The sequence below is a fragment of the Rhipicephalus microplus genome, chromosome 5, assembly GCF_043290135.1.
Source record: "Rhipicephalus microplus isolate Deutch F79 chromosome 5, USDA_Rmic, whole genome shotgun sequence".
Classification (NCBI taxonomy): domain Eukaryota; kingdom Metazoa; phylum Arthropoda; class Arachnida; order Ixodida; family Ixodidae; genus Rhipicephalus; species Rhipicephalus microplus.
In genome coordinates, this window is record NC_134704.1 from 199,121,794 (window position 1) to 199,147,328 (window position 25,535).

At 45.4% G+C, this 25,535-nt stretch overlaps 1 protein-coding gene across 2 annotated transcripts in view; it reads left to right on the plus strand.

The window, feature by feature from the left end:
• The window catches only part of wts (serine/threonine-protein kinase warts), a 264,916-nt gene that overhangs the window by 145,713 nt on the left and 93,668 nt on the right, over positions 1–25,535 (plus strand). For both annotated transcript variants that reach the window (XM_075896365.1, XM_037424377.2), the window contains one exon: positions 17,010–17,183. In XM_075896365.1, the coding sequence (XP_075752480.1) occupies positions 17,010–17,183 (174 nt within the window). The remainder of the gene's footprint in view (positions 1–17,009; positions 17,184–25,535) is intronic.

The following is a 25,535-nucleotide window of genomic DNA, read 5'->3' on the forward strand; positions in this document are numbered from 1 at the left end:
CGTAATCTGCCAGTATTCAGATTAGACAGCATAACGAAAATGATTGTCTCTGATCTTTCGGCCGAGCATGTGTCTGCGCTTTGTGGCCTTCTTGCGCCGTATCAAGACATCTTTGATCTCCACGACCGACCACTAGGACAAACGACCGCCGTAAAGCATCGGATTAACACCGGCGATGCAAGTCTGGTACATTGGCAGCCCTATCGGATATTCTCCACTGGACGCCGCATTATGAAAAAAGAAGTCGACAAGATGCTTGCTCGGAACATCATTGAGCCTTCTTCAAGCCCTTGGGCTTTGCCTGTTGCCTTTTTCAAAAAGAAAGATAACAGCTGGCGTTTTTTGTATCATCTAATGGAATTCTAACAAAGTAACGAAAAAAGACGTGTATCCTCTGCCACAGATAAATGATGCCCTTGATTGCCTTAGTGAAGCAAATTATTTTTCTTCCATCGATCTCCGTTCCGGCTACTGGCACATAGCAGTTGATGATATGGACCGTAAAAAGACAGCGTTTATAACTCCCGACGGACTATATCTGTTTGAGGTAATGCCGTTTGGGTTATGCAATGCCGTAGCTACATTCGAACGAATGATGGATGCTCTCCTCCATGGTTTTAAATGGTCAATCTGCTTGTGCTACCTTGATGACCTCATTGTCTTCTCGCAGACTTTCGAAACCCACCTCGAGCGCCTCTCAACCATTCTTCCTGTTTTCCGCAAGGCAGGGCTTCAGCTAAACTCATCGAAACGTCACTTCGGCCGCCGCCAACTCACTGTCCTTGGTCACCTTGTTGGTTGTTCTGGTGTTCGTCCCGACCCTCAGAAAATCCGCGCAGTCAAAGACTTCCCTCTGCCGACCTCGGCGAACGACGTTCGAAGCTTTTTGGGCCTCTGCTCCTACTTTCGCAGATTTGTGCGGAATTTCGCTGATGTGGCGCGCCCACTCGTGGAACTACTGAAGAAAGGTGTGACTTTTGTGTGGGGACCCGAACAAGCTAGAGCATTCACTGAACGGACCACCACTTACGACGCCACAGATTCTCGGCTACTTCGATATGTCCTGCTCCAACCGAAGTGCGCTTCGAAGCAAGTGGCCACGGAATTGGAGCAGTTTTGGCACTAAGCAGCATGACTGCGAGTGCGTCATTGTGTACGCTAGCCGTCTTTTATCGCCAGGAGAATGAAATTAAGCAATCACTGAACGGGAATGCCTCGCCCTCGTCTGGGCAGTGGGTAACTTTTGGCCATATTTGTATGGACCGCCATTAGCAGTTGTCACTGACCATCACGCCTTATGCTGGCTGTCATCTTTAAAAAATCCTAGTGGACGTCTCGGCCGGTGAGCTCTACGGCTACAAGAATATTCGTACACAGTTGTCTACAAATCAGGCCGCCGCCATGAAGAAGCCGACTGCTTGTCGCGTCATCCAGTCGACCCACCGGACGTTCCTGAGAGCGGCTAGTCTACTTGCGTGTTGGCACTTTCCCTCTTCCGCTATATCGGAGATGAGCAACGTCAAGATCTTCACTTGAGAGATATCATCTTTCGGCTGACTGGTCCCACAACTTCTCCGTCTCCCCGTGTGCTCAGATTTGGGTGCACGTTAAAGGACCCCTGGTGGTGAAAATTTCCAGAGCCCTCCACTACGGCATCTCTCATAATCATATGGTGGTTTTGGGATGTTAAACCCCACATATCAATCAATCAACTGACTTCTCAGGCTCCCCGCATGTTCCTGCTCCAAAAGGCGTATTATATCGCTACAGCATGCATGCTGACGGACCTGAACTGCTGCTGGTCATATCCCAACGTATGCTTCAGACTGTCCTCGCGCAGTTACATGATATTCCAATGGTTGGTCACTTGGGGGTCTCCAGAACTTATGACCGCATTCGACGTCATTTCTTTTGGCCTGGTATGTACCGATTCGTCCACCGTTATGTCGCGTCTTGCAAATCCTGTCAGCACCACAAAAAACTAGCAATCCTTCCAGCGGGACTCCTTCAGCCTGTTAGGATACTATCGGAACCATTTTATAGGGTAGGTCTTGACCTACTTGGGTCTTTCCATTTATCAGTCAGCTGGAACAAGCGGACAGCAGTCGCCACGGAATACACCACTTGGTGCGCAATCACGAGGGCCCTGCCTACCAGCTGTGCAACCGATGTCGCTGACTTTCTCCTAGAAGACGTCATTTTACACCACGGCGCCCCTCGACAACTACTTATCGATCGGGGTCGCTACTTCCTATCCCAGGTAATACAAGACATATTGCATTGCACTACAAAGCACAGGTTCACAACAGCCTATCACCTTCAAACCAACGGGCTCACAGAATGGCTAAATCGAACTATCACACAAATGCTCGCCATGTACGTTTTCTCTGTCCATCGTGGCTGGTACGCTGCCCTCCAATTTGTGACATTTGCATATAATATGCCCCGGCATAATACTGCAGGTTTCTCGCCATTTTTTCTCATGTCGAGAGGAGAAGCCACGGTACCTTTTGACACGCTCCTTCCAACCGTTACCAGCACATTGGGCTACGCCTGCGATGTTATCTCTAGAGCTCTGCAGGCACATGAGATTGCTCGCCTCTTTCTTAGTGATTCGCAAGAACGCCAACGACTGCTCTACAATGCCCGCCACCGTGATGTCAGCTTACAATGTTTTGACAAGATCCTTCTCAGCATGCCATCACGGCGAATTGGCCTGTGGGAAAAGCTGACTTCACCGTACTCGGGTCCATACCATGTCGTGCGCCAAGTCACCGACGTGACCTATGAAATTTAACCACTCCACAGCACGAGCGCATGCTCGTAGTCTGACATCCACGTCTCTTGGTTGAAGCGACACCACTCAGACAAACCGAGCATCGAGACGGTGCCTTCACCCGGGGGTGATGCTACGGGGCGCTACTGATGAACTTGACAGGGAAGAAGGCAATGGTTGAGCTCTCATGCAGACTGGGCTCCATCTTGTATTCTTAGTAAATAAATTTTTTAGACGCCTTTTCCTTGTAGCAATATCGTTAATGAAAATGATGGTGGCACACGTAGCGCTCGAATGGTGGTTTGCGATTCAGTGTCTTGAAATCGGGTGCGCACCTGCGAAATCAAACAATTGGTGTCTTTCAACGTGTGAAATTTGGGACGTTGGTTGTATGGACATAGTTTCTGTGTAATGCGCATAATCAAGGCAGTTTGAGAAGTAGTCGGCGAATTTTCGCGACGGTGATTTCTTTTGTTAGACTCCCCCCTTTTTTCTCGTTCAGTTCGTTGGCAAAGCGTGTCTTTGGATGTTGAATTTTGTTTTAACATTTGGAAATTTAAATGGTTATAAGCATCGCGCATCGCTTGCTTCAATTCTCAGAGACGCAAGGTTGCATGTTCAACACGTTTTGCGCATGTGTGGTCCTTAAAGAAGGTTGTTTTGGTTATACAGTCAAATCTCGTTAGTGTGTACCCACTTTAAGCGTACTAACGGTTAAAACATAGTTGCGATAAATCCTCGATGTACTCGATATTATCGTTGTACGCGTACTAACTGTATACAACGATAACATTTTGTGCGACAAAACTTTACTGCTCCACTATAGTGTTCGGCCTGTGCCTACCAGTTCGTGCGTACTAACTGCGTACAACGATAACATTTTGCGCGACAAACCTTTACTGCTCCGTTGGTCTTTGCGGATGCCACAATGTGTTGTGAATGGTTTTTCGTGATGTTGATAAGTGTGAAGATCAGCAGATAAGTTATTTTGACTTCCGCACAATCGCAGCGATGAGATTGCGAGTAACCATTGGGGAAAAACGAAGGCAAGGTGGCGACCATCGACGAACGCGCCGGTATGACTTATTGTCAGCGAAAAGCCTTATCATAGTAAACGTCCCCGGTTTTCTGCTCAAGCACGTGTGTGGCGTACCGTAACTTTAGATGATTGATTGATTTGTGGGGTTTAACGTCCCAAAACCACCATATGATTATGAGAGACGCCGTAGTGGAGGGCTCCGGAAATTTGAACACCTGGGGTTCTTTAACGTGCACCCAAATCTGAGCACACGGGCCTCGACATTTCCGCCTCCATCGGAAATGCAGCCGCCGCAGCCGGGATTTGAACCCGCGACCTGGGGGTCAGCAGCCGAGTACCTTAGCCACTAGACCACCGCGGCGGGGCACCGTAACTTTAGGCCTACTGCATTCTTTTAGTAGGCGACTGCCTGAACGCGCTGGACCGCCAATCGCTGCCGCTTCATTTTGCGAGACTGTGTTCAAACACGCACCGCTTTACAGATACACAAGCAGCTTGCTGTTGCAAAGTTTAGCGTTGCGGATCGCGGGCACCGAGAAACCTTCCTGTATTATGCTAACACGCGCACCGTACAGCAGGCATAGCGCTGTTGTTACCATGCTGTGCGCTTTTATTTAGTGACAGCCCAAATGGGCCTTGTCCGCTGCCAGGACTGCTAGAGAATCCCGGAGAGCACATTGCTTGCGGAAAGCTTTTCGTCGCCGCATCAATCCAGCAGGCTACTCGCCGAATCTGTGCATGGCCTGAAGCGGAGAAGGTGTATTCAACAGCTAGCGGATCGGTAGTCACGGTGTGCGCAGAGTGAGCGAAGCATTGCACACAACTAGCCACGCAGTAAGAAATTTGGCTTTCTGTGAGTACAATGTATTAAGAAAGAAAACCGCGTCAGTTCTCGCTTAGAAGCAGACCGCAAAACAGCTGTATCATGGACAGCCGATTGTGCCCGCTCTGTCGCTGTACCACTGTCGCTGCGTATCCCGAATCCCGCAACAGTTTCGAAATGCTCATTGGCGTCGCCACCGCGTGCTATCGGGCGATCGTGCAAGAGTCAGAAACATTTCTATACTTTGGCTAAAGGAAAGAAATGGCTTTGCAGTGGGCTTTTCAGGCAATATTTCCAGTGGCACTGAGTTTTAGGGGCGAAGCTTCTTAGGGTGTGGGTCTGCCCATCCTCCGATGCTGTATGTAGCCACCAGTGGCACATACCCGAAAGAGCGGTCCTTAGATTGTCCGCTGGATGGTGGCACTTGTATATGATGAATACATGATGAAAAGATCTGAGATGGCTGCACTTAAAATGTTCACTACATAGACGAACGGACAGACATACAGATAGACGGATGTACTGACGCACAGAATGACGGAGGGGCAGATGCACGAACTGATGGACGGACGGACAGGTAGACAGGGGGACGGCTACAAGAAGAGTTGCACGGACGGACGGACAGAAGGAAGTACGGATGGACGGATGCACCAACGGTAACATGGATGAACGGACGCATGGAGGGATGCACGGACGAATGGAAGCAAGAACGAATGGGTGGACGAAAGCACGGACAAACTAACAAATGCTTCGCCCCACCAATTGTCATTCACTCCGTGGACATGCTGTGATTTTTTTTCCTTTGTTGGCGGCGATGGCGCTTGCCAGGAGATCCAAATTTGTAGCTGGTGGTTAATCCGTAGTACGTTTAATGCATAGTTACGCCGTCGTCCCCAGCAGATGCAGCAGGTGCTACTCTGGACATTGTCGAATTCCACTATGTAGTCAGATTCCACCATTGATCGATGGTAATTGGCCAAGTGAGCTGCTATGACCTCTCTGATTGGCTTAAAAAGCCATCATTACGAAATTTGACATTATGGCATAATTAGACAGTGCCCAGAATAGCACCCCCGCTACGAGGTGTCACTGTAGTGCGGATATTCGCGACTTATGTTATAAGCGGTATTTAGAGCTCGAGGCTGTGGTGCTACAGACAGGATTTCTTCTCCTCATGACTGCTTCTTCTTCCGATCTCTCCTCCTCTCCCTCCTCACGCCACTCCTCTTCTTTTTTTTTTTCCATGATGCTTGCGCCACAACGGTTTCTTGCAGCGCTCTTTCCATTGCATGTATCCCGTGGCCTAACAGCGCTGTCATCATTGTTGCCCTCATCCCTCCAGTTTCCTTACATGCACTACATCACAACGTCTTTGTGACGTTATTCAGCTTCCTATAGCCGACACAAAAGAGAAGTGTACCATCCTTCTTTTTTACAAGAGTGGCTGCCGATGACCATGGGCTGCTCGAGGGGTGTATTACGCGTCTTGAAGCATTTCCTTCATCCACGTTTGAACTGCATGTCGTTTGGTTGGTGAAAGAAAGTTAGGCTGTTGCCATATAGAGTATGCATCGTTGTAGATGATGCTACAGTGTTTTGTAATTGATATCTGATGAATTTTTGACGAACATGCAAAGCAGGCATGTAACTATAACAACAGGTCGTGCAGCCTTCATTTGTTTTCATCAGGAAGCATTCGGTTTATGTCGATGCCATGGAGAGGTTCGTCAGCATTATTGGTTGCCGCAAAAGCAAAACATTCAGCCACATCGGTTGCTGGGTCGCCGTAGGCAATGACATTACCAGGGAATAGGCGTTGGTGCTCGTCACGGAAGTTTGTAACAAGAACCTCGCAATGGTCATGCTGGAGGTCTACTAAGCTTCATGCTATGCAGACACCTTGGGAAAGGAGTAGGGACCAATTGCTCTTCGTGACTATTTCACCGTATGCTAATCTGTTACACGCAATTCGAACTGCTACACTTGCGCTCGGTGGTATCGTGACAGCATCGTCAATTACACACAGACATACTCGATCTTGGCTGGTGTCATATGCTGGTGTCTCGTGTTGGTGGGGCGCTCTTTGCTGACAATGTGACGAGGCATTGTTGAATGTAGATCACAGCACCGTGCTCCCTCAGAAAGTTCATGACAATGATCAGGTCTCGAGAACACTGATGGGAGAACGCTCAAACTGACAACAAAAGTTGGACCGCGAATCGTGCCATGCAAATACTGAGTAGTGTGATGATGTTCCCGCCAGCACTACGACTTGGCCTAAGGTTCCAAGGCATCGTCACTTTCTTCAGGGGGGGTGCCAGTTTTTCACATATTATACAGAAATTCGCACTCATGTCCACTACAGCACCTACTTTGGGACTGTCGAGCCGTACTGGAACGTCTTAGGAAAGCTTTGCGGTATCAGCTGGTGACGTCATCGTTGGGAATTGTTAGTTCGGTCAAGTATCAATAGGAGGCCTTGAGTTTGTTCAGTCTGAACGGCCTCACCCCCCAAGGTCGCTGTGGTTACTAGTTTTCCTGGTGTGGGCATTGTGACCGACCCTGCGCCATGCTCGAATAGGTACGCCGATTATGAGAAAATCGCTGTGGTGATAGGGAGCATGATAGGTGCCAGGATCATAAGGGTCTACGCTGCTGGGCAACATAAACTTCAATTTCACGTAGCCGCTGACTGAACCTACATGACGAAGAGTTTGCTGAAGATCCGCGTAGTCCAAATTGTCGGTAATTGCATTGTCAGTAGTCATGTTCAGCTTTGCCACAGTGGAGGCAGAGAGGACATCGATCTGGGGCATGCCAGATGTCTGATCTTCGCGAGGCCAGACGAGGAGCACTGTAATATAGGGCCACTTAAACTGTCTGAGCATTCCACGGTGGAAAGCAGAAAAACAGGTGTGACCGGTTGCCGAAAAGCTTGAGCATACGTTATATGCGAGAAGAGTCACTAGGTGGTTGACGATTTTACATAAAAGGCGATTTTATTAAGGCATGCTGGACTTCATCTCGCATCATGCTGGACAGAGCATAGCTTGCGAAGACACGGAAAGCTTCTGATTTCTTTGAACTTTTTTCTTGAACGATTTCTTGAACTTTTTTCTCAGAAGCAGTGGGCAATTCACGACTTTCACTGTCCGCGACACCATAAAAATCAAGTTACATCGCCTGCTGTGGTTTTCCAAGTCATCCACTTTAGGGGATAAATCCTTTACGATACTATGCATATCTTCAGTTTTCTTTCTGCATTCCGTCACAGTTTCTTTTAAGTTTGCGAACTGGGCTATTGTGCTTTCCATTGAATCTATTCATGACTTAAGCTCTTGTATAGCTGTGTTACTTTGATTTTGTGACGTCTCAATAGCCTGTAATTTGGCCCTTAGCAAACGCTACAAAAGTAACGGAAGAATAGAAATTGAAATCGAAAAGCAAAAAATTAAAGATGTCACGGTCGCCAGGATCCTGGGTTTCTGGGTTCAAAGCAACGGTAGGGCGAATCACACTATCGGTCTCCTTAAATCGGCAACTAAACAAGTGGCTAGGATGATTCAGAGAATCACCTTCCACAAAAAAGGCATGAAAGAAAGTGATACTGTCCGTTTAGTGCAGGCGCTCGTAATGAGAAAATTGACATACAGCTTGCCTTTCCACACGCTGAACAAGAGCGAGAAAGAGCAAGTAGATTCTATCATCAGAGGGGCTTACAAGGCAGCTTTAGGCTTACCGATAAGCACTCCGACACAGAGGCTTCTCGAGATTGGCCTGCATAACACGTACGCTGAACTGAAAGCAGCAACATTGATCTCTCAGCGCAACCGCCTCAGCTAGACGAAGTCGGGAAGAGAGATACTGATGAGGGCAGGTCATCATCATCATCAGCCTGACTACGTCCACTGCAGGACAAAGGCCTCTCCCATGTTCCGCCAGTTAACCCGGTCCTGTGCTTGCTGCTGCCAATTTATACCCGCAAACTTCTTAATCTCGTCTGCCCACCTAACCTTCTGTCTCCCCCTAACCCGCTTCCCTTCTCTGGGAATCCAGTTAGTTACCCTTAATGACCAGCGGTTATCCTGTCTACGCGCTACATGCCCGGCCCATGTCCATTTCCTCTTCTTTATTTCAACTATGATATCGTTAACCCCCGTTTGTCCCCTACTCCACTCTGCTCTCTTTTTGTCTCTTAAGGTTACACCTACCATTTTTCTTTCCATTGCTCGCTACGTCGTCCTCAATTTAAGCTGAACCCTCTTTGTAAGTCTCCAGGTTTCTGCTCCGTAGCTAAGTACCGGCAAGATACAGCTATTATATACCTTCCTCTTGAGGGATAGTGGCAATCTACCTGTCATAATGTGAGAGTGCTTGCCGAATGTGCTTCACCCTATTCTTATTCTTCTAGTTACTTCAGTCTCGTGGTTAGGCTCTGCGGTTATTACATGCCCTAAGTAGACATAGTCTTCTACAACTTCAAGTGCACTATTACCCATCTCGAAGCGCTGCTCCTTTCCGAGGTTGTTGTACATTACTTTCGTTTTCTGCGGATTAATTTTAAGACCTACCTTTCTGCTCTCCCTGTCTAACTCCGTAATCATGAGTTGCAATTCGTCTCCTGAGTTACTCAGCAATGCAATGTCATCGGCAAAGCGCAGGTTACTAAGGTATTCTCCATTAACTCTTATCCCTAACTGTTCCCATTCTAGGCTTCTGAAAACCTCCTGTAAGCACGCGGTAAATAGCATTTGGGAGATTGTGTCCCCCTGCCTTACACCCTTCTTGATTGGTATTCTGTTGCTTTCTTTATGAAGCACTATGGTAGCAGTTGATCCCCTGTAGATTTCTTCCAGAATGTTTATATATACTTCATCTACGCCCTGATTCTGCAGTGTCTGCATGACGGCTGATATTTCTACTGAATCAAACACCTTCTCGTAATCTATGAAGGCTATGTATAGTGGTTGGTTATACTCTGAGCATTTCTCTATTACCTGATTGATAGTATGAATGTGGTCAATTGTTGAGTAGCCTGTTCGAAATCCCTCTTGTTCCTTTGGTTGATTGAATTCTAATGTTTTCTTTACTCTGTTAGCAATTACCTTTGTAAATAGCTTGTATACTACAGAGAGCAAGCTGATCGGCCTGTAATTCTTCAAGTCCTTGTCATCTCCTTTCTTATGTATTAAGATGATGTTAGCGTTCTTCCAAGACTCTGGTACCCTTCCCGTAAGAGACACCTCGTAAACAGGGTGGCTAGTTTTTCTAACACAATCTGTCCTCCATCTTTCAGCAGATCTGATGTTACCTGATCCTCACCAGCAGCTTTGTCTCTTTGCATGCTCCCCAAAGCTTTTCTGACTTCTTCTATCATTACTGGTGGGGTGTCATCTGGGTTACTGCTAGTTCTTATAGTATTAAGGTCATGGTTGTCTCGGCTACTGTACAGATCTCTGTAAAACTCCTTCGCTATTTTAACTATCCTATCCATATTGGTAGTTATTTTGCCTTCTTTGTCCCTTAGTGCATACATCCGACTTTTGCCTATCCCAAGTTTCCTCTTCACTGCTTTGATGCTTCCTCCGTTTTTCAGAGCGTGTTCAATTCTCTCCATGTTATACCTTCTTACATCGCATACCTTACGTATAATAATCAACTTCGAAAGCTCTGCCAGTTCTATTTTGTCTGTTGTACTTGACACTTTCATGATTTGACGCTTCTTAATTAGGTTCCTCATTTTCTGGCAAAGCTTGCCAGTGTCCTGCCTAACTACCCTGTCTCCAACTTCCATTGCACACTCCGTAATAATACTCGTCAGATTATCATTCATTGTATCTACGCTAAGGTTGGTTTCCTCACTAAGAGCCGAGTACCTGTTCTGCAGCGACACTCTGAATTCCTGTACTTTCCCTCTCAGTGCTAGCTCATTGATTGGCTTCTTGCGTATCAGTTTCTGTCGTTCCTTCTTCAAGTCTAGGCGAATTCGAGACCGTACCATTCTATGGTCACTGCATCGTACCTTGCCAACCACTTCCACATCCTGCACGATTCCTGGGTGTGCAGTCATTATAAAGTCTATTTCGTTCTTATTTTCGCCATTAGGGCTCCTCCATGTCCACTTGCAGTTTTCTTGTTTGCGGTAGAAGGTATTCAAAATCCGCAAATTATTGCGTTCTGCAAATTCTACTAGTAGCTCTCCTCTGGCGTTTCTAGTGCCGATGCCATAATCTCCTACTGCCTGGTCTCCAGCCTGCTTCTTCCCTACCTTTGCATTAAAGTCGCCCATCACAATAGTATACTGTGTTTTTACCTTACTCATTGCCGATTCCACGTCTTCATAGAAGCTTTCAACTGAAGCGTCATCATGGCTGGATGTAGGCGCGTAAGCCTGTACTACCTTCATCTTGTATCTTTTATTCAGTTTAATTGCAATACCTACCACCCTTTCATTAATGCTATAGTATTCCTCTATGTTGCCAGCTATGTTTCTGTGAATTAGGAACCCCACTCCCAGTTCTCTTCTGTCTGCCAAGCCCCGACAGCAAAGGACGTGCCCATTCTGTAGCACAGTATAGGCCTCATCTGTCCTCCTAACCTCACTGAGCCCTATTATATCCCATTTAACACCCTCTAGCTCCTCGAATAGTACAGCCAGACTTCCCTCACTAGATAAGGTTCTAGCGTTAAACGTTGCCAAGTTCAGGTTCCAATAACAGCCTGTAGTCCAGAGATTCTTAGCACCCTCTGCTGCGTTGCAGATCTGACCGCCGCCATGGTCAGTTGCTTCGCAGCGGCTGGGAACTGAGGTCCGTGAGTTATTTGACGTATGCATGTAGGAGGTAGTGGCCAGATACTGCACCAGGGTGGCCAATCCTTCTCTGGTGAGGGAGTGCGTTCCCGGCGGTGGTTACCGGTGAGGCCGCACCCCAGGCCTCTTAATGCAGTTCCATCAACACGCGGATTTTTTTTTTTTTTTTTCTGGTTGGGAACTGCGCAGCATCGAGATTTGAACCACGGACCTCTTGCATGCGAGGCAGATGCTCTAACCACTACGCCATCGCCGCACCCGGATTGTTATGCTCTAAATGTAGGCTTCAGCGGTGTATCAGTCAAGTTTGTGGTTATTTTTATAAAAATGTTTTAATGAAATGAGATTTCTGCTGATTACCCCCTTAACTAATGGTCTAGAGAGTATGGAGTTGGGCCTCCGATTAGCCTATGGGGTGCTGTTTATGAATATATTAAGCGGACAAAATTTAAATTCGTTTGTGAGGTGATGTTACCAAATTAATCTTTTTAGTGATTAGGCTTAATTTTGGTCACAAAATAGTTCCGGTACAATTGCTCCTGTCCTGATGAAACCTGAGCGGCGACAGGTCTACAATTAGGGATTTGCACTGTATGAGTTAGAAGTTTCTCGGTAGGTTATTAGCAAAGTTAAAAGCGATCGTAAGGGGACAAAAAACAACACGTGGTTCAAGACTTTGATCTGACGGGCGTACCTTTCTCCCGAGCAGTGAGCCGCCCTCCTCCTCTGAGCGAGGGAAGACGCGGGGGCCACACGTTTATTAGCGGTTTTCGTTATATTCTTTCTAACTCTGTATCTTCCGGTTACCTTAAGCTATCAAAATTATTTTTACACGGAAAAAACCGGACTGTTGTGTTCTAAAAGAAGATATTAGCTATTTTTTGGTGGCGTCTGTAGCTCCTTTTGAAAATTTGTTTTAATGAAATGAGCTTTTTGCTAATTACCACCTTAATTAAGGGCCTAGAGGTTACGGAATTGGGCCTCCTGGTAGCCTATGGGGTGCGGTTTATTTTATATTAAGCGGACAAAATTTAAATGCGTTTGCGAGGTGATATTACCAATTTAATCTTTTTAGTGATTAGGCTTAATTTTGATTGCGGAATAACTCTGGAACTATTAAACCTAGCCTGATCAAACTGAGGGCAGGTATACCACCGCAACCCCAAAAACTTGGATGAGGAGCTGGTAGACGTACCAGACCCAGTCTGACGACATATTTCGATTGCCCCTATCCCCAGGAGGAACATGACCAAGAAGCGGCATCACGAAAGGCGAGAGGGGCGTGTAGAATGGATCAGAAAATTAGTCGGAGGCAATGAGAACGTGCTATAAGTTGACGCTTCCAGGTACAACTGGAAGCGCTGCGTAGTCACAATGGTAAGCAGTGACACGAGAAGCGTAGCGTCCAGCGCATCACTGTACACTACATCGATTACCAAAACCGAGTGTTTCGCCATCGCATTGGCAATTAAAAGTCGAGAGCGCAGCGACGGCCAGACGTACATCACCATACTCTCAGATTCGCAAGAGGCGTGTCGGCTATTCACGAAAGGCCGCCTCCCATTAAACATTTGCAAATTTTTAGACGGCGAATTGAGCAACACTTATAGGTTGGTCTGGTGCCCTGGACATGGTAACGAGAGGGCGGACGCTCTAGCTCGAGCGCTCACGAACCGAGCGTAGCAACAGCCTTTCTCGCTGTTACCACCACCCAGCAACGACGGCTTTCGCGAGGAGGAGGAAAACGACCCGGCTCGGATGGCTCCACGAGAGCTTCTTGCTCACCAGCGATGCACGTGACAGAAATATGGCACCCCCCACAAATCTCTTAAAGGGGAAGACGCCATAGATCTCCGTAAAATTCAATCGAGAGTTTATCGAAATTTATTACGACTGCACAAAATTTATCCAACTTTGTATGGGCGCGATTGTCCGTGGTGTCGCAACTCGCCACCGACCCTTTACCATATCTCGTGGCGTTGTGCTAAACGGCAAAATGAACTTGATCGCTTACAGCGTATGTATAGAATGGAAAACTCTTTGGAGCAATGGGAGGCACTCCTCGCTAGCTCGGACCCGGAGGTGTAACTAGCACTCCTGGACCATGTCCGGCAGGCGGTGCAAGCCAGTGGAGCCTTAGACATGGGGCCCCACCCATCTAGCTCCTAAACCCATTCTTTTTCAACCCAATAAAGGTATTTCTCTCTCTCTCTCTATGTCTTTCTGACCATTCAATATTTGATTTAGTGCCTCTGCCGTAGTCGGACCAGGGTTTAACTCAACGTCACCACACAGAAACAAAAGCAAGAAATAAAACGCGTATCTGCGTAGTAAAACAAAGCGACGTCTAGTATAACAACACACAACACGGCATTTTAACACGGCTTGACCGGCATCATGAATACATAAAAGATAAAACCCTCATTTGAACAACCACCAACCTGCGTTAGCAGAAGAAAATGCGTGAGTGGCACGGTCATGTTGGTGCAGGCCTCACGCCCCGTCGCTGTACTGATCCAGTCCTGATTTTGTACTTGGTAGACATGGCCTTCATCTGCCCAAGGTTTGTTGATCGGCAGTTGACACTGTCCAAAATGGGTAGCCGGGCACACACAGCAATCGTCGTCCTGGCCTCGGTCCTCTGTTCTGCACAGCGTAGTCGCCGATGTATGTCGCTCAGTGCTTGCGCTGCCATTACGATGATGCGCATTTGCGACGGAGCAGTAGATAACCTGCATTAGCAGAAGAAAATGCGTGAGTGGCACGGTCATGTTGGTGCCGGCCTCACGCCCCTTGTCTACCAACCTGGAAAACCTGGAAAAGTTGGGGAATTCGGACCCTTCTGGAAAAGTCATGGAAAAGTCGGGGAACTTCTTAAAATCTGGCTTGGTCATGAAAACTTACTGTGTAGCCTGTGCAATCATCACAAAAATAAGCATTACCATAGATCAAAGCTTAAATAGCCACTCCTTCGGCTGCAGCTACAGTGAAAAGCTAAAAGTTGTGTAAAAAAAGCAGTGCACAACTGTTGCTTCTTAGTAAAGATGCAAAATGATACACCTACCAATAGATTACAAAGTTTACTGACACTATGGCACCAGCTACGCGAGCTTTGTTCACAAAAATAGCCATAAGAAAGGCAGAGTGTCCTACTACAGTTTTTTTACTTTGACACCCTCGCCTGTATATTTGTTCGTCTTCTAGCTTTATAAAAAAAAAATAAACTGAAAATTAGAAAATGAAATAAAGTACGCCTAAGTGCGTGATCTAAGCACCGTAAGCACATTGTTGGAAGTGTCCCATCACTCCTGTTGGCACTGTGCACTTGTCTGCATGTGCTAGTATTTCTGGTGCAGGCATGACGCAAGCTTTCCTTTGACCAGAACAGGCACACTTGACTAGTAAGTTTGGCTGCCTTTAGAAACCACATGTTTAGCGAGAGCATATAAGGTTACGCAGCTTCCTGACCTCATATTTGTGTTCTGTTTAACAGCAAGGAACATAAACTTTTTGTATATGGTCGATTTTGGATGATAATGAATGAGAGGAGGGGGGGAGGGGGCTTTTAACTCTTTCCTTGAAATCAGGGGTCTCACCGATGTGCTGGTTGTTGCAGTTGTGGCAGCCTAAAGTAAAAATAAGACAGCGGAAATTTTTGCTTGGCAACTTGTCATTTACGTTGTCTAAACCATTCCCTAGCTTCCATGTTCGTACATACACTCTGTTGATGTCTGTTTCGTCTGCATATCAAGCAGCATATCTGAGCAGCATAAGCACAACATAATTCACATCGTTAAATTTGTGCATGTTTGTTTTGACCATGATTTGGCTCGGCTTGAAGCCCTTCTGGTTCGGCTAGGTCAGCGGTAAGCAGAGGCTTGCCGGGCTATGTCATGCCTTTTTTAATATTATTATTACTATCATCATTATTATTGACGATGCAATGGCAAACGTCCTCAGCTACACACTTATTGCTGGTAGCTCGCGTTTCAAGGGTAACTTCATTTAAATTACTCATTCCAGTGTCTCGAGATGGTATTATTAAATCTGGGATTATTTTTTAGCCTTATATCCATAGAAGAGTACACAAATGAAGATAACCCGCCGGCATCTGTGATAAATTTATGTAATCGAGAAAGCCGTTGTGCCCTGACAGGTTCCTTCTTGCCAGCACATGTTCAAACGTCATCGCTTTAAACGCTACCGCTAGCTTTCATTGCAGGCATCTGAGGATTTTTTCGAACTCTAAGTCCAGAGGAATAAAACATTAACATGCATGTGCTCGTCGTGGAAAAGAAAAGAATGAAAGAAAGAAAATTATGCAGTAAGGCTTCATTCTTGTGATGTTGTTAGTCATTATTCAATGCAAGGTGCACAGAACACGCGAGTAGGAATATTTGTGTTTTTGTTTTTCCTGAAAAGTATATACTAAAGGTGTGCAATTTAGATACGAATGCAAGTCAATAGTGAATACAGCAATCCATATCACATCAGATACAATCCAATTCACAGCCGAAATAGTTGAGTCAGTAAATACAGGTCAGTCTTGTCCAATCCACATGTTAAGCGGCCTGGGCTGTAACTGTTATAGTGAACTAGAATATTTTCCAGTGGCGGAACCGACTGGACTCCGGCATCCTCCTTTTACACTGATGCCACGAGATGGTGCGACTTCGTTTTCTAGCAGCTTTGGCTGCATTGTAGGACTGTCGTGGGCTTTTTTAAACTTTTAGCTGCAGTTAATTTTAACTCTTGTGTTTGCTTTCTTGTTCTTTTAAATATTAAACAGCCAACTTGCTTTCTCTCTCACTCGGAGGTTTCATTTTGGCCAGATATGCATATTTTTTCATGGTTACCGCACGTGCTCCGAACATTCTGAATTTCGAAAAAGCAAATTAATAGACACCCTGTATAGGGACAGTAAGGCGCTAACATGTATGGTGGTCTACACTCCTCGCCGTTGTCTTCTTTGCCTTTTTCGGCTGGCCACAGCTTGCCGGCTCACAACACCAGGTGGCAATAATGAATGCCACTAACAGCTCCGAATCAAGGTTCCAGAAACTGCTCCATCTCACCACTCCTAGGCAACCAGGGAGCTGGTTGGCTAGCAGAGCAGCAGCTCCCATCAATGACAAAAGCAACAAGCAAAACCATGAAGTTTTTATAGAGATGTCAGGTTAACCAGCTCAAGCAACCTCAATAAGTTGTTTCAGAATTAAACTAACACACTTTGGTCTAGCAGAAAAGAAAACTTTTGTGATAGTAACAAGCATTTCATCCAGATGAGTTGGCAGTGTTCAAGAGATTTTCAAGCAAACATTTTTTTTGCGCATAGGCGTTAGCTACTACAATATATAAATTTACAATATCAAACTTGTGTACATATTGATGTACCTTGAGTGTCATATTGGATACAATCAATGCTGTAGCACATTGCATGTGTATTTCAAATACCTCTTGATCAAGCACCTTGTATCATATTGCGGTACAATTTCAAAATATCTCTGCCCAGCCTTGCTTGTGCATTTTGTAAAGAGCTGAGCGAACATTTCTTTTGCAGGAGAGCACGCACGCCAGGACTCTATGGAGCCTGACAAAAACTGGTCTGAGGATTGCCAGTGTTCACGAAGCAAGCCACTAGAGCGACGACGGAGGAGGGAGCACCAGCGCTGTTTAGCACAGTCCCTGGTGGGCACACCCAACTACATCGCACCGGAGGTTCTAGCGAGGCACGGTGAGTTTCTTGAAATGAAGATCCCTGGGAATGGTGCTGTATGTGCTGCACAGGTTGTCTCGCCACCAGATAAGCTTTCCAGCAGGAGAGCAGTGCTGTAAGATGATGCAGCAGACAAGCAGGGGCTACACCCTCAGAAAGCACAACAAGTACTTGTTTGCAGCTGTGTGCACTGCCTCGAGTACAGTCGACATCCGATTTCCCGGACTCTCAAGGGACGGCGAAAACATCCGGAAAATCGCGTAGTGCTGAAAAACGAATGCAAGTGAAAACACTTTTTAATAGGTATTTTTCGCTGACGGAGAGGGGTGTGGCAGGAGTACAGAGTTCCTATTGCAATTCAGCCAATGCATCATTTAGGTGGCTCTAAAAAGAGCTGAAAGGAAGAAAGAAAAGAAAAAAAAATGATGTGACAGGCGCTACTACATTTGTAAACACTTAGGCACAAAAAAAAAGAAAGAAAAGTCGCCTATTTTTTCTTTGCGTGGCCTTCCACTTGCCCACGATGATGTGTGCTATCAGTTAACGCCATGTTGTCGCTGTACACCAATGACAGAGTCATTGCTCGCGTCAACTCCGAGCTTGTTGGCTGTGTAGGTGCTGCCTCTTTAATCTCAGTGTCTGACTCGCCAGAATCCTCCATAACTTGATGAATGATTTCGTCATCGATCAATTCAGCACACAGCTCGAGGTCTTTGTCAGCATCGGCGAAGCCCTCAAAAATTATCCTGGCTGTAATTGAAACATCGGCAACGTGCAGATCATAAAAGGCAACGTCTGCGGGTGGAAGTTTGTCGCACACGCTATCCACTTCAAGCGAGACGGCTGTCTCAGTGTCCATCCACTATGAAACTCGTTGCGAAAACAGTTCCGGAGGGTCTGTTGTGTAACTGCCTTCCACGAGTCTGCAAGCATGCCGATGGCAGACTATATGTAAACAGGGTAACTTTTGCCACTGTCGGAGCATAGCATGGAGGATGGAATGAACTGAGGAGAGGCCGTTACGTCACATTTAGGGAAGCCAGAAGCAGGGAAGAGTAGAGGATTACTCCTTGCAATGTTGGGCACACTACGGCGGCTTGCGCATGCGCCACGAGTGCCAGCAAGAGAGAGGCGAGCCGCATGAGCCGATTTCAGACACGTCAGGCGGCATCGTTGTTGCCATTCGATCAACGATGAGCAAACATGCTGCAATACTCGCTTGTGGAGTGCCTGTGTGCCATTCACAGCCTCATTGTGGCTCATATTGTGAATCTATTGTAAACTTGCAGCTTTGCACTTTGGGTTTAATCCATTGAATACAACAGAGCAAGGGCGCGAATCGGCCGAATAATCGCCACGACAGGCTGTTATCTTCTGCAGATACAATAAGTTCGGGGCATGAAACATAATGTAACAGTGACGTGTCATTTTGTTTGTCTTGCTATTTATTTAGCCAGATGAAGTACTTTCAAATCATTCTTTGCCATGTGTGTCACGATATGTGCGCACGAGTATCATTCGCAGCATTAGCGCGGGTCGGCCGGCTGCAACCATATAGAAAAAAACTTGGCCAACGATGAGGTCACCGCATGCAAAACATAAACAGGAAGTAATAATTGAAACAATTAATCACCCTCTTTGTCAGGCTCGTCTAATTCTTGACTTGGTAAGCTCCGGTGAGAGCAGTGGGCCACATGTTTTCGGATTGTTGTGACCATTGTAAAGAAAAATGGCTCACATAACCGTGTACACTGCCATTCTCTTTTGGGAATTATAGGCTTCCTTCGCTGATCCACGCAACAGCACAGTGCTGAAGGAAAACAACGAAGCTGCGGTGCCAACCGTTTTCGAAGAAGTGGTCACGAGCTTCGAAATTGACCACTTTAGACCTCAAGCTATATAAAATTAGCCTGCAACCATGAAGACTAACTCACACTTTCTTATTTATTTTTTTTATTTATGATACCTTACAAGCTCAATGAGAGCATTGAGTAAGGGGGGTACAAACTTCAAAGAGTAATAGGGCGATCATCAATAAATAACATGGAATACACAGAAAATAACACATCGTGACAAAGCGTGTCTAGTCACTGACACTCAAACAAATGTAATACGCGAATGTTTACCGATATGCAGAAAGCTTGAATAACAAGAAATTCAAGGTACATGAACGAAACACAATAAAGAAATTCGGATGGCGTAGGTATAGAATTCAAGAGAGCAGCAACGGCGGTGCAACTGAGCAACAAAAACTGGGAGAATAACAAGAACTGAAAGAACAATGGCTATAACAAAAAAAAATCAAAGAGAAACCGGAAGGCCGAGGTGTACAACATACACACGCATTTTCCAAACACACATACTGCTAGCCGTACGAAGGCGTTTACCAATATAAATTGCAAGACAACGGTGGGTACAGCAAAAACTAAAGAGAACCAAAGAGAAGTGTGAAACTAGATGAGTGGCACAGCTGCAGCTACAAACATCAGTGAAGTTAGAGCGATTAGTGCAATGAAAAATGATTACACACATGTTCGCGAAAAGAATCTGGATCGGTGATGGAGGCGATGCAGTCGGGAAGATCGTTCCATAATGATATGGCCTTAGGAAGTGCTGATAAGTTGAATGCCTTCGTTTTGCCGTAAATGCGAGTGAAACTAAGGTGATTGTGCAGGCGTCTGGACATGCGCAATGGTGCTGTTAGGGGTAGCGTAGAACGTCTTGTGCTGTGAATATATTTATGCAGCAAACATAACAGTGCAACAGAGCGACGAACGTGCAATGGCGAAATAGAATGTTCTTGTTTTAATGTTGTTACGCTGCAATGAGTGCTATAATTGCGAGATATAAACCGGGCTGCTTTGTTTTGTATGGACTCTAGCATTGTGGTTAGGTAATCTTGGAAAGGGGACCAGACTGAAGATGTAAATTCCAGCTGGGGGCGTACATAAGTGAAACACTGTAGGCTTCTGACACATTGCATCACCTTAGAAGTGCAAACGCTGCATATAAGTGCACATTCAAAACTCCAGTCGACTATCAACAACACGTTCATATGAGTGGTGATGCAGACGACACGAGACGCCGGCTTGCCCTCCTAATCCCACAACGCCCTGCAAAAACATGTGACGTTTGACACATTTTTAGCTCTGCATCTTGCATTTCAAGGGCCTCTCCTCAGTTTTCTTTCCTCCATGGAGCACAGGCTGCACAGCACTATGCAGCCTTTGTACGGCCAGAGGCTACGGCTGGCAACGGATTGGCATGCGCTGGATTGTGGCATTTTTAGTTTCGAGGGTGCGAAAATAACGAAAATGGCAGGGTCGATTGTGACTTTTTTTTTTTTTAACGATACTGCCGATCTCACAAGGAGATCATTGCAGGGAGGGCATACATATGATACAGAAAAGAAACACGAAGCAATCATTTCTAGCATGCAAAACAATAAGCAATCGATATATTAAAAGCAGTAGTAGCAATGAGCAAGGTGAGGGTACAAATCTCTGCAAAACTACGAATTACAAGAACTATAAAGACAAAATGTACAATGATACAATCACATTATCAATATACAGAGCCTGCATACGAATTACAAGAGGACAAAAGAAAAGAAAAAGAACAACAATTTTCAGAAAAACTCCTCAGCGTGTACCTTTGCTTCTACAATATCTAAGAACACATTCAAAGATGAAGTGTTCGTAACAGAAGGGCTAAGTTGGTTCCAATTTCTTATGGTTTGCGGGAAAATATGAATATTTAAAGCAGTTTGAATGAAAAGTGTATTCATTAAGTGCTTGAGAGTGCCGGTAACGTGTTAACCTAGATCGACTGAAAGAGATTAGTTTTGACGCGTCGATGTTTATGTCTCCATGAATTAACTGAAACAATAACTTTAGTCTTGCTATTTTCACCCGACTTTGTAGTGTTGACAAACCAGCTTTGTGTAATAATTCTGTAGGAGAACCCGTTTGCCTATATTTATTATAAATGAACCTTACTGCCTTCCTCTGCACCCCTTCGATTCTTGCAATTAGATCCTTTGTGTACTGAAACCAAACAATAATGGCATATTTTAACATTGGTCTGACAAGCATCTTGTATGCCAGCAGCTTTGTATTTGGGGGTGCCAGATGAAGGCTTCTACTAAAAAAAAAAAAGTCGCTTTAGTGCACTTGAGGTTATATTGTTGACATGGGTTTCCCACCGAAGATCGTGCCTTAAAGTGATGCCTAAATATTTATGTTTAACTACGCGAGTAAGAGGTGTGTCATTAATAGTGTACGTGAAATTAGATATTGCTTTCTTTCTAGCTACTGTAAGCGTAACGGATTTCTTAGCATTGAGAGTCATTTTTCACTCCTCACACCAACAAAAGACAGACACGAGTGCATTATTCAGTACATGGTAATCATCAATGAAATTAGTTTCATCGTACAAGATACAATCATCAGCGAATAGCCGGATGTTAACATTCAATTTTGAGTCTGCGGTTAGTGGTAAAATGGCAAAAGCTACATACGTCTGGAATTTCGGAATTTTCTATGCATTGATTCTGTGGGGAACTTGACAATGAGTCTAGGAGGCATGTGCGGAATTTTGGGCGTCTGAGAAATTGGACAGTGGCTGTATAGCGATGCCCCACTCTTTCAAACCTGCTCTGTGATTGGGAAATATGGTGAGCTACTCACTCAGGAAATTTTAGAGACAGCTGAGATGAAGGTTGAGTGATGGTTGTAGGCCCTCAATTGCCCGTTCAGTGAGCAAAGTGCGTTTCTTCAAGTTATCACCACTTGAAGGCACCCTGAAACAGTTTTGACGATTTCGTGTAAGCGCACTGAGCCAGTAAAGCAAGTCCTAAGAACCATTTGAAGGCCAATTTAAGCTCTGTGCATTAATTAAGTAATTTATGACAAGACTTTAAACGTGTGAATCGCCGGATTTTGCAGTGGCTCAGCCATATGTATTTTCAACTTCTCGTGCCTTTGACAGGTAGAAATGTTTCAGTTTGTGTAGCACCCGCTGCTATGCTATTGGGTATCTTAGTAGTATATACATCACCCAACCTCCTGTGGGCAGTGATTGTCGTCTGCTTGTATTACAACGTGCTGACATGAGCAGAGCGACATCTTTGCTTGGACACGGTGCCTTGCCCTAGCTGTGTTGTGTACCACACATTTAGCAATCAGTGATTTGTAAAGCTGCGACATCCTGTAATGTTTGTGAACCATCCGGCAAGCGGAATCGCTTCAGTTTGTCGCTGAAATGAGCATCCTGCTTTTGCTGTCCGGTCAATGCTGCAATCCATGTGTCTGTAGCTATAATTTCACCCTTGAAGACAATGCACAACCGCCTTGCCATAGTTATGCTTATCTATAAAGCTGTGCGAACACTAAACATTGGGTGCAAAGCAAATTTTAATATTGAAACTTGAGTGCGAATCGAATCGGATGTTTTTTAATAGTTGTCTAATATTTTTCGAATACAAGGAAATGGCAGAAAAAAAGGTTGGAGAGGATCTCTACGCACATTTTCATGAGATAAAAAATAGAAGCATTTATTTTTGCTAGGTTGGTGAAGTGCTCTATCGAAGTGTATTTGTTTCATCAAAAATGAGACAATACAGTGGCCAAATTGTATTTAAATACATCTTTTGGTGCAATAAATGTGGTGTCACTCCACTTGAAAGGGAAAAGCGCTATTTCCTTAGCTTCTGCTCCTCTTTCAACTAATGTGCCAGGCAAGGGTGTGCTGCCTTCAAATTTCATGTCGACCTCAGGCATGTTCATATATAAAAACATGTAAAAATTTAGGTGCTGAAAATTGGCAGCGTCTGTTCTTTCATACTTCATGCCCAAACTTTCAGTCAGAAACACCATTAATTGAACGTCTGGCTCATCTGTCATCTCCATGTTGGAACCAGCGTTTTCATCAGTCAATAGACCTTGTGCCAAATCAGCTGCTATCTAGTGGCCGCTTCATGCTTTTCTGTCGATATTGAAGAATGCTCTGCATGTGCCTGTTCGGAGCAAATTAACTTCTTTAGTGTTAAATTTTGGCGCTGCATATGAGGAGCAGCAGATTGTTCTGGTGCTCGATCCGGCTGCTTGGAGAAACGCGGGTCTCGAAGGGGCAAAGAAAATCACAAAAAAGTCTATATTGTAACAAGTGAAGTATCGTGCAGCTGAAACCTTTATTAATCGCCTGGCAAAATCTGAAAATTGAGTTCAATCGTGAAATATTAAAAAACAGAGCTTTACATGTCTAGGTGGTGGCGAAATGACAGAAAATTCGCTAAATATGTTCGAAGTTCGCGAGCTTATAACTTCTGAAGGAGCCAACCGGGTGCCACCATCTTGGTGTTATTTCGAAGCTGCTTTATTTGTGCGTCTTTTCCCTATTTTCAAAATGGCGCCAGGGCAGCGAGAGTGACGCTACCACTCCTTTTTCAAATGTCGCTTGCGTGCATGTAATTGGTCAATGCAGTGATCCCACATCTGCACAAACTGGGCCAAAGTGCATCAAATCATATTTACTTCACCATCCTGATAGCATGAATGGAAATTGCGCCAAACTGTGCCAAAGCCGGATTTCGAGGCGTCTATCACCAGCAATAGCCACGCCAGCGCATCAATACATGTGCACCTTGTTCTCGGGGCCACCAAAGTCACAATCACGTACCTATTTTATTTCGCTGAATAAATTGCGGTCACGCGCACTTTTTAAAAGTCACAATGCTTTGTTTGGTGCCAACACAACTCTGTTGTGCGATTCTGCGTCACGACGAAACGCGCTCGCCGCAGGGGCTCGTGACGTCTAGTCCAATCCGTAGCGTGAAACTGTGGCAGCGATTTATCACACGTCGTCTGTTCCTGGAACGCTGTCGATAGTTAGATTGAAGAGTTGTGCAGCATGTAATAAAGTATTTGTCGCTAATAACTGCGCGCGTGCCGCCAAAATGTCTGTCACGTCTATGTCTAGACATCGCGGTCTAATTTTCCGTGCTTTACGTCCACAGAAGAACACGTAAATGGTGAGAACGTGTTGACATTTTTTCTCTAATATACTTTATCCATGGATCATCATACAGAAGTGCTTTTTCATAATTCCTTCCACCAGCACATTGGCGTTTATAATTGATGTGGCGGTAAAAGGCCCTTAAAAGACCCCGCTCTTTCGAACTGGAGGTTGCTAGGGTCCAAATTGAAAATTCGCTTGTGCTTTCTTTTTGAATGTCATCTCATTTATAAAAGCATGCCTCCTGGTCAGAGCAGCCTCAATACGGTTTTAATACGCGTAGCTGTAGTGAGGCCATCGCTGGGGGCTCTAGTGTCAGAAGGCCTGTGAAGCGACTATGCCTGATTACATGTCTGCCTCTCACTTTGCAGGGTCAATAACTAAGGGTTTAAAAGAATTGATCACTGCATTGCATTCATTGCTTCATTTCGAAGGGAGGGGTGAAGGGAAAGCTGCTGCGTCACTTGAAGTAGCTGGCACGTGCTATCTAGAGGCATAATGAGACTGCTTGTTAACTTTCTGTCCTAGTAACATCTGCTTCGCGTTTAGATAACTGACAACATGAAAGCTTCGGCAACTAGAGTGATCATTGTCCCTTTAGCCAGGGTTCTTTTGAGTTACGCGATATCGAATCTAAAAAATACGATTTGTTAGTTTCACTTACACTCTTAGGAGTGATTGCGATACTAACAAATTGTATTGTTAAATCAAATAGTAAGGCTTGACGTCATCCGAGAGAGGTGCTATTGGCGGGGTTGCCATTTTTAAGGAGGGGGGGGGGGGGTGGCACATTTGGAATGGAAAGTGCCTTCTTCCCGCCTTTGAAATTTTTTTCGCCATGGCATATATAGTGCAAAATGACCTTCTGCCTGCCCTCCCCCCTTCGGATCAAGGTGCGACCCCCTCCTATTTTCAAAAAACTTCTGGGTACACCCCTGGCAATGGCAAAAGCAGTCGAGAAGCCCATATAGTTGCCATCTCATAAAAACAAAATGGGTCTTGCCTTCAATTGTCTTAAAGGGCCACTCACCAGGTTTGACAATTTTGAGCTTACAAGCACAATGCATAGATGCGGCATTTTGATTACGTCTGCCAAAATTTGCAATGCTACACGTCGCGGAAATGGGTCAAATTTCAAAATGAACACTGCTCCCCCTCCCTTTTGCCGGCACGCGTCCAGAGAATGAGGCCACGACGTGCGCATATGAATGTCCCTACGTACACGGCAATGCAGTGACGTTGGTCCTCTACGTAGACGACTCTGATTTGACGTTGCAAACAGTGGCACGTGACTTGGCGAAAATTATTTTACACGGCACTCGTAGTTTATGTAATTTGTTGCTTGAACAAAACTCT